The sequence below is a fragment of the Chiroxiphia lanceolata genome, chromosome 2, assembly GCF_009829145.1.
Source record: "Chiroxiphia lanceolata isolate bChiLan1 chromosome 2, bChiLan1.pri, whole genome shotgun sequence".
In the NCBI taxonomy this organism is placed as follows: domain Eukaryota; kingdom Metazoa; phylum Chordata; class Aves; order Passeriformes; family Pipridae; genus Chiroxiphia; species Chiroxiphia lanceolata.
Genome location: NC_045638.1, coordinates 30,782,348 through 30,797,514, shown reverse-complemented (window position 1 = coordinate 30,797,514; position 15,167 = coordinate 30,782,348). Strand labels below are relative to the sequence as shown.

At 40.7% G+C, this 15,167-nt stretch overlaps 1 protein-coding gene across 3 annotated transcripts in view; it reads right to left on the bottom strand.

Moving 5' to 3' along the window:
- Nucleotides 1–3,568: 3,568 nt before the first annotated feature.
- Nucleotides 3,569–15,167, bottom strand: part of RFX8 (RFX family member 8, lacking RFX DNA binding domain) — a 33,465-nt gene continuing 21,866 nt past the window's right edge. For 2 of the 3 annotated variants that reach the window (XM_032680400.1, XM_032680401.1), the window contains 5 exons: nt 14,685–14,841; nt 13,061–13,155; nt 11,834–11,948; nt 7,737–8,024; nt 3,569–3,910 (listed from right to left, as the gene is read on the bottom strand). In XM_032680400.1, the coding sequence (XP_032536291.1) occupies nt 3,864–3,910; nt 7,737–8,024; nt 11,834–11,948; nt 13,061–13,155; nt 14,685–14,841 (702 nt within the window). In that variant the 3' untranslated portion in view covers nt 3,569–3,863. Of the gene's footprint in view, nt 3,911–7,736; nt 8,025–10,484; nt 10,798–11,833; nt 11,949–13,060; nt 13,156–14,684; nt 14,842–15,167 lie in introns of those variants that run through there. The other variant, XM_032680402.1, reaches the window with a different exon arrangement.

Below are 15,167 nucleotides of genomic sequence, written 5' to 3'. Positions count from 1 at the left end.
ACGCCCGCCCCGCACCGCCCCCTCCCCGGTGCCGAACGTTCGCAGCAGCCCCCGGTCGATCGGAGGCACGTCACGCCTCGGCGTCCTGCCCCCGCCCCAGCCCCGTACGGTGCGGGAGCCGCTGACCGCACCTGCCCGGGACGTGGGACACCCGCCTGCGGCTTGTGGGGGCCCCTCGGGGGGCTCCGTGCTGGGTTACCTGTCGTTTGTGGGGCGCCTGTGACACTTGGAGCCCCTGGGTCGGGTGCGCAGCCCAGTAGGTATCTCACGAAAATAAGTTCTCTACATGCACCACAAAACCCGGATGGACAGGTGGAGCTGTCCAGGCAGAGGCAGTGCGACCTCTCCGTTTATTAGAAAAGAGAGAATCCACGAGGCAGCGTGTTCATATGAATATTCCCGTTGCAGGGAAAGCTTCATTTGGGGTTAAGTAACAGCAAGACCCCAAGTCCGAGATGGCAGGCAACACTAGTTTGGTGTTTGCAGGATGTGTTTTGATACATAAGTACATGGAGTTGCTATTAAATGGTATGTTTCCCAGGTGAGGTTTTAATTAGGCAAAGATTTGGATGTATATTTGTGTTTATATTAGCGGCCCGATTTAGTAAAGGCACTTTTTCATCCAGCTCCTTTTCTGTTCTTGGCAGTAGACCCCTTCAATATGACAATGCAAACTTGTAATTCTTTGAAACATATGCTTGTAAACTTTCATTGTGTTCGTGCAAATTACTTAAGGAGCACAGGTTCAATAGGAGACAGGGAGCAATGAATCTCACAGGAACCTTTGCCCGTCTGAAGGTTCTCAGGTACATCTCACAGATCTTACCTTTCCATAGCTGCGAAGAACATATTGCAATGTCAGTCTATTCACACAACTTCTGCTTAATTGTACCACAAGAACATGTTGTATATCTAATCTAGAATCTAAACTCTTATAAATATAAGTTGACTGGAAAATATTGAGTATTTTTAGCTTATATTTTTCCTAGACCCCCTATTCTGGTTTTTTATCTTCACCATAAAAACCTGAAGGATATTGGAAATGGGTACAACAGGTCTTAAAGCCCAAATGAATTTTTCTGACTGTGAAGATACTTTCTGAGTATGTAATTTTGGCACCAAACTCTTAATCTTATCTGCAGAATACACGATTACCTTTCCCTTTAGCACATGGGCCTGTCTGCATCTGCTGTAATACCACACTTTTGAATATTGATTCCCACTTCATTGCTTGAGCTGAGACAGAGGGATAGAGATGCAAGTAGAAAATAAACGTAGATTTCCAAACCCAAAATAAGTGAAAGCTTCCTAAGCTCCTGACAAGTGCTTTTCTCTGATTCAGGATATGTCCTTTCTCAAAATAGTGAAACGGTTGTCGCTTCTTGAAATAGCAACCAGGCCCAGACAACTCACTGCAGGCATGCTCTTAAAAAATATTTAACCCCCCCATTTCCCTGGTGTTTCAGGGAATTTCCTCACACAATCTGATGCATTCAAGATACAAATTTCATAGTCTATATTTACTATTTCATACAAATTTATGCCAGGGTTTCTCTTTATAAACTTCTTTACTTGTACTTTGCTTACAGAACAAGTCCAAACAAACTAGTTTCTAACATAAACAAGTCAATAACATTATATACAACTTATTTCAGTTAATAGAATTATATGTGAGATATTGATTCTTGTATCCTGCAGAAATGGGAAACAAAGCAGGAATTTCTAAAGACATAAGAATGAGTGCTAAGTTCTATATGCAATAAATATAAATTTTAAATTATGCACGGTAGACACAAAACAGCATTGACGCAGAGCACAGAGTCATTCATTGCTTCTGTCTTCAACACAGATGACCAAGAGGGTCTCAGTGCCCTGAGCTGAAGGACCACGACTGAGAGAATGATGAACTCCCAGTCAACCCTGAAACTGTACAGGACGTGTTGCTCCAGCTGGATCCCTAGAAATCTGATGGGATTCCCCCAAGAATCCTCAAAGAGCTGGCTGATGTCATCACAAAACCTCTCTTGATGATTTTTGAGCAGTCTTGAGAATATAGAGAGGTCCCAGCTGACTGGAAGCTGGTGGACGTTGTCCTGATTCTCAAGACAGGCAAGAAGGAGGACCCTGGAAACGACAAGCCTGTCAGTCTCACTTCAGTGCCTGGTAAAATTATGGAGAAAATTATTCTGTGAAGTATTGAAAAACACCTGAAAGACAGCACTGTCATTGTTGACAGCCAGCACAGCTTTATGAGAGGAAAGTCCTGCTTATCAAACCTGATTTCCTTCTACGAGAAGGTAACCCACCTAGTTGATCAAGGGAAGCCAGCTGATGTAACCTTTTTTGCATTTCAGAAAAGCTTTCAATATTGTCTCTCACAGTATTCTTCTGAACAAAATGTCCAGCACACAGCTGGATAAACACATAATGCCATGGATAAGCAATTGGCTCAGGAGTTGAGCATGGAGGGTAATAGTGAATGGGGTGACATCAGACTGGTTATCTGTCACTAGTGGGGTTCCAAAGGGCTCCATCTTAGGCCCTGTGCTCTTCAACATCTTCAGAAACGACTTGGATGCAGGACTGGTAGGGATGCTAAGCAAGTTTGCAGATGACACAAAACTCAGAGGAGCTGTTGACTCCGTCTCTGCAGGGAGGCCCAACTAATTAGAGGACTGGGCAATCACCAACCATATGAAGTTCAACAAGGAGAAGTGTTAGATTCTGCACCTGGGATGGGGCAACCCCGGATGTAAAGACAGACTAAGGAATGAGAGGCTGGAAAGCAGTGCTGTGGAAAGAGAGCTTGGGGTCCTGGCTGATGGCAAGCTGGACATGAGTCAGCAGTGCCCTGGCAGAGAGGAGGACCAACTGTATCCAGGGGAGCATCAGGCAAAGCGTCACCAGCCCGTCGAGGAGGTGATTGCCCTGCTCTGCTCCACGCTGATGCCGCCTCACCTTGAATATTGTGGCAGTTTTGGGCATCATGATATAAGAAAGATATTAAGCTATTAGAGAGTGTCCAAAGGAGGGCAACGAAGGTGGTGAAGGGCCTCGAGGGGAAACCATATGAGGAACAGCTGAGGCCACTTGATCTGTTCACACTGGAGGAGACCTCTTTGCAGTCTACAACTTCCTCGTAAGGGGAAGAGGAGGGGCAGGCACTGATCTCTTCTCTGTGGTGACCAGTGACACAATACGAGGTAATGGCTTGAAGTTGTGTCAGGGAGGTTTAGGTTGGATATTAGAAATAGGTTCTTCACCCAGAGGGTGGTTGGGCACTGGAACAGGCTCCCCAGGGAAGTGGTCACAGCACCAAGCCTGACAGAGTTCAAGAAGCATTTGGACAATGCTCTCAGGCACATGGTGTGAATCTTGGTGATAATCCTGTGCAGGGCCAGGAGTTGGACTTGATGATCCTTGTGGATCCCTTCCAACTTGGTATTCTGTGATTCTGTGATCCATGCTGTAGCTTCCAGATAAATTTACCACAATTACCTCAGGTAGGTCTTCAGCTTTACTGACAACAGAAAAATTCAGGAAATACATAAAAGCAAGCCACAAATAGTTCACCTTTTTTTTCTGAAGATTTATTCAAATAATACAAATCACATGACAACTTAAAATAACTGCATTGCTAGCCCAGTTTTGCACGTAGTATTTTCAGGGAAAAAAAAATCTTAAATTTAAGAGAATGAAAACAATATGCCTTAAAGTTGTATCAAAAAGTAAGAATGGTGGAGCATAAAGAATTTTCAAGTCTGGATGGTTTTCTCTGAAGATTTGCTGTTCATTGGAGACAAAGAAGTGTCTGTCCATCTTTTTGAGTAAGAAGTGTTTCCCTTCCAACTTGAAGATCCAATTTAGTACACATTATAATAAATCTCTCTTCCAAAATTACTTGGATGTGCTAAAAATTAGAAAAGAAACATGAAAATGTTTTGGCAATAGGAACTGGAAATCATTTCTCCCTTCATCAAACGAAAAACATCTTCTCTATTCTTTCCAGTTTAACCCAAGGGATTTTATAGATGCCAAGCCTTATTTTACATCAATAAACCCAACAAGAGGAGGCGCACATTGGGGTTCCTCATAGGTAGGCAAAGGTCTGACAGGAGGCCACATCCACTTCTAATATGTCATTCACACTTTGCATTTCTGCTACGAGCCCTTCTATTCACTTTCAAAACAAATAGTCTCAGCCTGTCTCTGTCCTGACAGGACCTGCCTTTTCATGCTGAAATTCCAGCTTTCTTAAGTTTTGACACTGAATTCAATTAGGGTCATGTTTTTGCCCTAATTTTTTGATCATTTTAGTTGATGATTTCGCTTGATCTCTGTATCCTGGCTTATACAGACCACTCAGATGAACACTTACCGTTCCTATATGTCAAATAGTTAACTATGTCCTATTTTTTTCTCCCTTTTTAACAAATCAAAGTGTTTGATTTGCTTTCTGCTAACAGAGCTAGGAATAGCATACCCTCAGTCTCCTCGTGCCCTGATTTGCAGTATATTGTATGTTACGAAGGTGTGGAATTGGATTAAAAGCTACAGCACAGTGCTCTGCAGATAAACCCACTGCAGGTGTGAAGTTTAATAGGATTTTAATTTGGTAACAAGTGAACAAAGAGCAGAAACCTAGAATGGGATTTTCTAGATGAAAAAATGTTATTCGTGCTGAAAGAAAGCAACTGCAAGCTCTGTGATAAGGAATAAAGATTAGGCCAATGCTCTCTGAGCTGCAGTTTCATAGATTACGGATCGCTCAGAACATCTCCGTTACTGCCACTGGTTTCATCAATTCTTAGTTCATACTGTGTGTGTTTGGCTATATAGCATTTCATACGCCGCACTTCCCTCTAAGGCAGTGTGTGCACAAATCTTCTATTGTCTCACCCCCCTCCCTCTACATTTTTTCATATAAACCCAATGTTTTCATTGGGAGATGCCACCAACTTCGAATGTATTCTCTCTTCAAAATTATTAACAATTATTTTCATGCTTCAAACTATATTTAAAAATAAGATTCAGAAATGTGCTGCACTATTCAAAATAAATGGAAAAATATAGTCTCTCTGCTGAGGAGTGTAATTTATATTCAGCATGAATTAAGAAAGAAAAACCAAAAACAGATGGGGAAGGAAGAGAAAGAATTAAGGTGCCAACTAAAAGATCATGAAGTTAGCTGCTAATCCACAGACACATATTGGTGCTGCTGATAACAGGGTAAGGTTGGGAGATTCTTTTCTGATTTCTGTTACCAGTCCTCCCTCTTGTTTTTCCAGGGTTTTATAGCACAACTAAGTGGTTAGCACTAATTTCAATGAGGTGAGGGTGGAGGTGCAATGAGCAGACTGGTTTTTTTCCCCAGTATGACAGACTGTAGAGAAGGCATAGAAATGCCTTGTGGGACAAGATTAAAATGCTATGGAGGTTGGTGTTGTTGGCAGTGAATGGAGTAGAGGATGGGAACTGACCAGTGGGCAGCAGAGAGCTGCTGAGGCTGTATGAGGTGAAGCAAAAATTATGAAATAAACCCATGATGCACAGAGCAATATGTTAGGCAGCAGAAAGACAGTCCAGGAAACAGCAGTGTGTCTGGTGGATGCCACTAAGGCTGCTGAGGCTTTAGATACCCAACAGAATGGGCTGTGGCCGAAAGGGTATTAGTCAGGAGCAGGAATGCTTGGGAGATGGTTGCTTGGGAGCATGATGATGATGGTGATCAAAAGTCACAGAACAAAAATTCTCATGTAATGGGAATCTACTCAGAGGATCTATAGAGGTGGCCATACAAACAAAGTGGTGGGTGATGGAGATGCTTTTGGCAGCTATGGTTTTTATCAACCTATGGAATTAGTATTGACACACAAAAAAAAGGAATCTGCAATGGTTGAGGTGGGAGCGAACACCTGTCTGAAGAACACATGTGGGCAGAAATGCTCACTCACTCTATCACAGACCCTGAAGATCTTCTGAGCTGCAGCTTGAAGTTTTTCAGCTCCCTCAAAAAGCTGAACCACAACATCAACAAGCTCTTACCAGAATCTCTTTTTCATCCCACCATTTTCAGCATCTTGCGTGTGGACTGGTAGAATCAATCATCTGTTGGCTTCTTTAATCTTTAAACTTTTTTTACACTCAATCCTTCACTGTGTCCTTTCCTCATCCATAACTTCTCTCAAGTTGTCCTACTCCTCATTTCACATTTTATACCCTTCCTCTCTCATTCTGACACCTCTCATCCCTCATTCTAATCAGCCTTGCTCTGTTCTTGCAATCAGGTACAAAACATGCAAAACTGAAAGACATATTTATAGGCACATCACTTACACAGACCAAACCTGGGTCAAACCCTTGTCTGTGTCTGGGTCAAATACCTGCAAAAAGCATTGAAATGGCCATAGGAGGCCATACAAAAGACCATATGGGCAGCACAGTGAAGAGCATAGGAAGCAGGGCAGATATTGAATGAGATTTCTAGTGGTTTATTTCCTCATTTCTTATCATCAGTGATTTAGAGCTCTCCTGCTAATAGCTGGCATTCAGCTCAGTTTGGTTTTTTGACTATAAGGTGGTATGACAGAATGAGTTATTATTTTATATTTGAAAAACAAAAAAATCTGTCAAACATGCCCATCACATATATAAATCATTCTTCGTTTGTCCCCTTCGTACCTGCTTTCTCCCCTCCAACTTTCATTGCTGAGCTAGTCTTAGCATATCCTATGTTTAAGAAATTAGGGTCCCCTACGGGTTGTTATAACTAATAAAGATGTTTTTAAAACAGTCAGTTTCCACTCCTGGTCCTAGTATATGGAAACTGAATACCTCTTGGGATTAAAATAACTATAGCAGGGTCGCCCCAAAAATGTAATTTTCTTCGTGAGTCTTGGTGCCATTAACATTTGTCCTTCACTGTTTTCTAGAAAACACAGTGTTCTCTGAGATTTAAGATAGTGTCCTAAATTTAATTTCTCTTCCATGTTATTGCATGGAAGACAAATCTGAAAACAGCTGAATGTCTAATTCATCACTTGCATTAAGCACAGAGACTTGATCCATGTTCCCATATGTCCCTATATTTTAGCCTTGTATCCTAGAAGAGTCAAAGTCTATCTTGTTTTCTACCTGTATGCCTTACATTAAGCTAGTAAGTTTGGAGCAGTGGACCGACTGCAAGGAAGTCTGGTGGAGAGAAAGGTCTCAAGGATTTTATTTTTCTGCATCTTTTGATAAAATTAACAGATAACTGGAGAGCAGACAATGTGCTCTCGTTGCTTCCAACAGTGAGAAAAGACCACACTGTGCCCTCTCTCTTCTGATCCATAAATACATGCAGCCCATTTTGTCAGCTAGCCTACAGCCTGCTCCCAGCCCACCTGAACAGCACTGCTCTTCCTTAGGCAACACCTGGGGAATCTGATGGAATACCAGAGGTCTGCTGGAAACCTAAGGAAAGATCAGGGAACTGTGGTACTGAAGAGGTGGGTGGTGTGGAGATTACAATCCCTTGATGGGATTGTGAGATGGGTGCGAGGTGTGAAGGATGCTTTATGACTACAGTTTTCAGTGACATCAGACACAGCTCCATGAAAACCTGGATTTCATTAGTTGTACTTTACACGCATAAAAATCCCCAACCAAACACAGCCCTCCCAATCTCTCCTAATCTACCCAATTTATAACTGGGTTTTTGTCATAGTTTTCTTTTAAGTTAATGTTAATTTCACCTTGCTGACAGTGGCTGTGTTCACCAAACAACTCAGAACTCTGGAAAATATTGCTTAATCCAAAGTTATTCTGGTTCTGCATCACGAGAGCTGTCTGTGGAGCATTGGCTTGAGGCTGATCCTCTGCAAAACAGGCTGAGAGATGGCTGGGCTCATAAACACACAGAACAGGGACCTCATTTTGCTTTGCAACCAAGGAATTTCCATCTTCTTTCTCCTCCTCTATATAGGTCTGGAAAATGTGAGCCGCAAAATCAACGAGTAGCAAATTCAACAAAAGCCAGGATCCTAGTTTTAAAGAAAAACAAAGATAATTATGACAACCTTTTAATTTGCTTATCTTTATGGCATGTTCTTTTTTGAAGGGCTTTGTTATAGTAACGGGCTAGATAAAGTAGCAGATCAGCACTCATTGAACAGGACTTACAAAATTACATACTTCCAGATATCACTGCAAAAGAGGCACCAAGGGCAGATTTTAAACATAAGCAAAAGTTTTTTCCCTTATTTAACTTAGCGAGGAAAGTGTATTTGTGTTCATTCACTTTCCCGTTCAAGTTTTTCTCTCACATTCACTTCTACTACAAGGCTTATCAATCACAACGTATCATTCCCATTCTCCCCTCAGACAGATAAATCATTCCACCTCTTCCCAAGCAATACCTCCTACAGACGTTTGTATGTCTTGTATTTATGACATTAAATGGCCTATGCCTACCTTGCAGCCTGAGCCATAACTGCTAAAAGCCAAGAGAGACTCACTGAGGCCATTGACATTTGAATCACACCTTGATTGGAAGCCTTTACAGTAAAAATTAGATCTTCTTCCATGCCATAAATCTGTGTAGGAATTCATGAAGTAATTCATAACCTCTGCATCCCACAAACAAGTTTACAGGGACATCAACAAGGAAGTACCACAATATATATGAACAACCAAGGTTTATAGAGCTTTAAAAATGAAAAATGTCTCTTTTGATGTTATATGTGTCTGAGAAGCTGCTGTTTCTGCTGTTCATCCTTTTGGGGGTCTTTAAACTATTGCAAAGTAGGTGGAAGCGCTTGTTTACCTATGGAAAGGGATTTTTATAGTTGGAGTTGAAAGTATACAGACCTGACACTAGTAGTCCAAGAGTGTTTCTATCAGTCTTTCAGGTATTTTCAACATATTCAATAAGAGTAAGCATGAAACCAAAGCTACCACTCCAGTTGTCCCTTGGGATAATACAGAGGGACACAGTTTTCAAGAGGGACTAGGTTGAAGCAACTTGCTTGCAAAGGAGGAATGCACAGGTCACTATCCAGACCTTGTGGCTTGGAATGCCTTGAAGGTAGATCAGTAAGGAAACAGAGGTGTGTGAGCTGACATGAAACTCTGTGAGGGAAGTATGTAGAGGCACAATTGCTGGAGAGGAGGTGGAGCTGAAGAAGCTGTAGAGGTCCCAGTGTCCCTGACTGCGGCTCCACACTTGCTCCGTGCTGCCTTTCAGCAGGAGTAACTGCACAGTTCCTCCAATTGCGCTTAGGCATCACCCATGTGGAGGCTGGGCTGGGCTGGAAAAGGGTAACAGTCAATTCTAAATTCTGAGGTGTAAGTATGTCAGTATATTATGTGTGCTGGATGTGGCAAACTCCAAGGCAAGAGACTGAGTCAGAAGTAAGTTTGGTTTTGGTTACTAGTGTGTGGTTTATTTTGGGTGTGAGACACACTGCATTTGGCCAGACACACTGGCACTCACACATTTCCATAAATAATTGTGTGTCCTCAGTGTGGATGCTACATAGTTTGACTTGCAGGATGCCCACCATTCCTGCAAGAAATGCTGAGATTTAAGAAATTTCTGAAAAGCAATGACCCTGAGAACTTTTACACCAGATGGCTTGTTAACAGAACTGCTTCAGCCTGTCTGCTAAAACTCAATATCCTAATGGAATAGAAACATGTGAAAGAAGGGACATCATTATACCAAATAACCCAACACCTTAAAGAACTGGGGTTATTAAGAAAGAGGATAATAATGGCCAAATTATTGGAGCATCACAGCAAAAGATTAAAAACCATTTTTAACTCTCTCATATATGAGAATAAATTAAATCTTAGTGTTATTGAAGAATAGTAGGAAGACTGTCATAAGTGAGGTGAAAATATAAATTGTAACTACTTCAAGGAAGGCTCTGCAGAGGAAGACGTGTACTTCGTCTGTTGCATCCCATCCTTTGACAACTGCAGAACAAGGAGCCAATTCATGAAACTCTTCTTGCAGTGGAAAGAGGGAAGAGGATGTCATCATCATGGGGAATTTCAATAAATATTATGCTTCCAGTGCAGTTCTTGAAATTCATTCCCAGCTTCCTCATTGCCAAGCATATTGCATGTAACATCAGAGAGTTTTGTGCAGAACTCCTCTGGAGATGAAGAAATGACTGATTATTTTATTATTACTGTAATGCAGCAGCTGATGGACAAGGGACCCTACTGTGCTCTATGTTCCTTGCAGACACAGAACAAAACTCTGATCCTGCTTAAGACAGTTTACAATCTAAACATAAAGCAAAAGGTAGCAAGCAGCTTGATGCAGAAGAAGGGTGTGTTCATAGATACACAAACACAGGCATTATTGGGGTAAGAATACTGAAGAGCACAAAAGGCAACAACCTTAACAATACCCCTTTATTATGTCTTTGCAGGAAACACATGAAAGTACAGTTTTGAAGGGGCATTTCAAAGAAGATAATGAGGTTTTCTTTGGCTATTTATGTGAAGCCTCATCCAAAAGAAGAGTTAAAAATATGAAGGTGCTGCTTTGAAATTCTAAATGGCGGTTCATAGAGTTTGGGATTAGATGCTTCTCACAGGAGATGGTGCATTTCTGCAGAATGAATAATAGAGAGGAGCCTCTGAAAGGTGTTACAAGAAAGGCATTTAGGGTAGAGACTGAACTGATTTAAGACATGGTTGTATCACTTCAAATCACTTCAAGTGAACATGACTGCACAGTTCCTTCACTTCTCCTGCCTTGCACTGATATGTTATGGATTTGATGTCTGACAGCTCAGAGCCCTAAAACAGAGAGAAAACTAAGCCAGCTAAAGGAGTGACTATTTTCAGTCAGTTTAACACCTTCAACAGGTGTGCTGCTGGCTAGGCAAGCATTCAGGTCAGTGTAAGGCATAAGGAAAAAGAGCATTTGGAAGGAGCTGTTGTCAGATGACCTAATTGCCTTTTTGGCAGGTAGTTATCACAGTGACCTACTCTGGCAGAGCAGCTCTTTCTGTAACATATAGAAAGAACCCGAAGGACTTGGAGCTATCACTTGAGAGACCTGGAATGTTTATGGTTTTGGGATATTAGTGACCCCAGCTCTCCATCACACCCTTCTGCTGCGGTGTGCAGCTCTGGTATGGAGAGAGAGCGGAAGCTCTCACTTCAGGCTGCTGTTCCTCGTTTCCCCACAGACAAACTATGACTTCTGCCAAAAGAGGGAGTCCTGCCCTTCCTGCCATCTCCAGCTGCATGCTCCTACTCTCCTCCCTTCTGCTAATCCTAGAGTTTTGCTCAGACAACTGGTCTCGTTAAAAACTAATAATTTAATTTCCCTGACCTGTCTATAGCCACATCACCAGGAGAATGGTGATTGAAGGAAGGGAGTAGAAAGAAGGTATGACTTTATTAAGTAGCATGAATTTATGTCAGTTAAAATCATGGAGTCACAGAAACAGAGAATAGTTTGGGTTGGAAGGGATCTTAAAGACCATCTGGTGCACACCCCTCTGTCACACACCTTTCACTGGATCAGGTTGCTCAAACCCCCATCCAGCCTGGCCTTGAACTTCCAGGGATGGAGTATCCACAGCTTCTCTGGGCAATCTGTTCTACTGCCTGACCACCCTAACAGTAAAGAATTTCTTCCTAATATCTAATTTAATACTACTGTCCATTTAAAGCCAATCCCCATTGTCCTGTCACTACATGCCCTTATGAAAAGGCCCTCTCCAGCTTTCTTGTCAGCCCCTTTAGGTACTTTTAGATCTATTGCCTCTGTCATCTCAGGTCAGAAAGGGACATATGAAATGAGACTCACAAAGATCCTACTTACCAAAACTGTCTGTTCTGTTGATGGTCAGAATCTTGCCTACAGTGCTCAGTAGGAGATTCCATTTCAACATAAAATCTGATGCCTGCTTTTTAAATGTCTCTTTACTCCTGCTTGGCTGCAGATAAAGAAAATAATTGGTTTATGATAAAGTTGATTAAAAGAATTCCTTACTGTGTGGCAGACTGTACAAACTGGGAAATAGTTTCAGGTTTTTCAATACAAAGGTGTAAAAAGCAACAAATACTTTTTTTTGTTAGAATCCTAAAATAGCTGAGGTTAAAAGAGATCTTTGGATATTACCTAATCTGATCTCCTGTCCAAAGCATGGCCAGCTTAGTTCAGGACTTGTCCAACCAAATTCTAAATATCTCCTGAATAAAGATTCCACAGCCTTTCCAGGCTCTTCCTATGCTTAATTACTCTCATAGTACATTTTTTTTCCTTTCTATTGCCTTATGCCTTACAACTGTGAAACTCCAGGAAAAGTCCTGCTCTTTCTTCTCTATACCATCCCATGAGGTAGCTGAGGGTTCTATGAGATGAATGCACTGCAAAGTATCTTTCTTGATTTAAAAAGGGAGAAAAAAAGTCAAATAAGTACAGTTTACTTTGTTTCTTCAGAAAGAGAAAAAAATTACCCAAACTCTAAGGGTCACCCAGACCCAAGTTAACTGGCCTGGCAACCAACCCAATGCAGCATACAAGCTACTACTAATTCTGAATCAGGGAAGGAAGAGGGATGGTAGAATGGGTAATCTATCAAAAGGTACATATGTGAGGATGTTCATATTTGAACATTTCACAAGAGCTAGAGACTTTGTACTAGAAGTTGTCACTCTCCTACTACCTGCTAAAAGCCAACAGTTTAGTGAACCAAGGATTTCAGGGATTAGGAAGGATTCTTTTCATTTTTAATAACATATTACTTTTGAATTTTGGTTTATTAGCAACTGCAATAATATGTGTCTATGAAATAAGAGCAGATACTGAAACCACTTGAGTGGATATATGTGCAGAAATATGCTTGTAGTTGTTTGCACAGATGGAATTTTTGTATGCCAATTAATTTTCCATTTTCTGCAGCATGCATAAATTGTAGCTATGCAAATCTGCAGTCTGGTCAGGTTGCTAGTGTGCAATGTAGCTCCTGCAGACTAGTGACAGTCAGCATGTAGCAAGATAAATGATGTGATCGCTCTTTCTTTACTGAAATTATTAATTTTATACCTTAATGACAAAAGTCTGAAGATCTGAAGAGAAACAACTCAGGAGATCTCGAATATCTGTGGAAGATGTCAGCGAAGAAATTAAGTTTTTCAAACCTGTGAAATATAGAAGAGAGATCATTATATGAAGTGATTGGCTTGCCTTTTGGTTTGTTTCTGCACTTTTTAGCTTTCTTTTTCTTTTATCTTTACCTTAAAATAGATTAAGACATCTGTTTCTAGTATTTTGATTAATATATAGTACCCTACTTGGACATGAACGTGAATTCTGACTGATTTCAATTTCCACCATAACTCCACTGACCTAGTCATCATGGCAAAGGTGACAAGAAAAAGCACTTCTAATGAAAAAGCTGGAATTTGGTTATAAGTAATACTAACATATGTATTTGAAATTTTTTGTGGTTGAGAAAAAAAAATAATCTTGGTTTATCTCTTGAAGGGAGAAAACAGTTTTAAAACAATAACATTAAGTGCAGAATATTCTATAGGCCAACAGAAATACAGATAATGTTGCCACATATGAGTGCAGCTGTTCCCTCAAAAGATTGGAACCTACCACCCAATGCCTAAAGGGAAACTGCATCTCTTTGAGTTTATACCCTTCTAACTGAGATATCTTCCTTCAAGAAATCACATGTATAGAGTCTGTGAAACCTTGCTTATTACAAATAACAGTTTGCAAAAGCAATGAAAACAGAGAATGCAATAAATCTACCTTGGAAAGTGTAAGATCACGATAATATAATGGAAAAATGTAATAGGAGTGTTCTGTGCAGTGGTTTTGATTTTAATATGTATACAAATATTATTGAAATGGTTCTACTGATTGTTCTGTGAAGAAGGCAAATTATTATTTCTGCTGAAAGCAGTCACAGAAAGTCTGTGGCATATCCCTTGTCAGTGCATGAGTCAGTGATGGAGCAGGAACAAAGAGCTGAGGTTTCCTCCTGTCAGTTCTGTACACAGCCTAGTTCAACTTGCCCATCTCTTGCTAACATTTTAAATGGTAGACCATTAATTAAAAATTATCTTGCCATTATGTTTCTCTTCCTTTTCATTAAGCTGGCAAATACATTATGTCACGGCTGCATACAAACTGAGTATTTTATTGTTTACAGCACAACATTGATCCCACAGGCCACAATACAGCAAAATGACATGAAAGCTGAAAGGCTTTGTCCAGTTTAGCATACAGTATTTTAAAACCTAGCCATAAGAAATTATTTTATGTGCTTTGATTAATAACAGAGAAAAATGTAAAATGCGATGATTGAAAACATCTTTTCTGTCAAAGGAAAGAAAAAATTAATATCCCTCCTTGCCAACCTTCTTCTAGAAGATACATAATTCAGTAACACAAATCCCACTCCTACTGCCACAGAAAGTTTCCAGAGAGAGTCAGAACGGACAGCCTTTAATTCTTAACCTTTAGAGTTAGGAGGATAACACCATGTGATCCATTCTCAATTTTATTGGCTTTTTTCCAGCTCTTTGGGTTACAGCAAGACAGTAATCCCCATTAGGGCAGATGCAATGAATGAGCAAGAGGAAATGTTGGAGCTTTAACAATGGCAAGCAAGGGCTTAAGTGGATAGACAAAATATATCCAAAAAAAATATTACATTTGAATTGTATGTTTTTCTGCCGCTTCTTTGGATTCCTAAACTTCTCTCGAAAGAGGTTTTTAGTCACATCCAGAGATTGCTCGTTGAAGACAGCATGCAAGCCTGATCGCAGAACAGTGACTGTGCTGTTGTTGTTCAAGAGTGCTCTGACTGTCTGTAGAGAATAAAAAAACAGTTAGTGCCTTTCATTCTCTCAAGCCCTTAAGTCAGCCAAATAAGGAAATTGAAAAAGGGAAGCTTCCCTTACTCAACACTAGACTTCATATGAGCAGACTCCAAACTGGGAGTCAGGGGATATAGGATCGGAGGAGATAAGAAGTTGTCTTCAAGAGATTTTTGTTCTTTCCAATGACACTCTGTGTTGTCTGCAATGAAGCAGACAAGGCTAACATGCTTGAATTATCTGGGCAATTGCCTGGGCAATTGGTTTTGCCTAGAGTTACTGTAATTACACCAAATAACAGTATTTTGTCTAAAGCC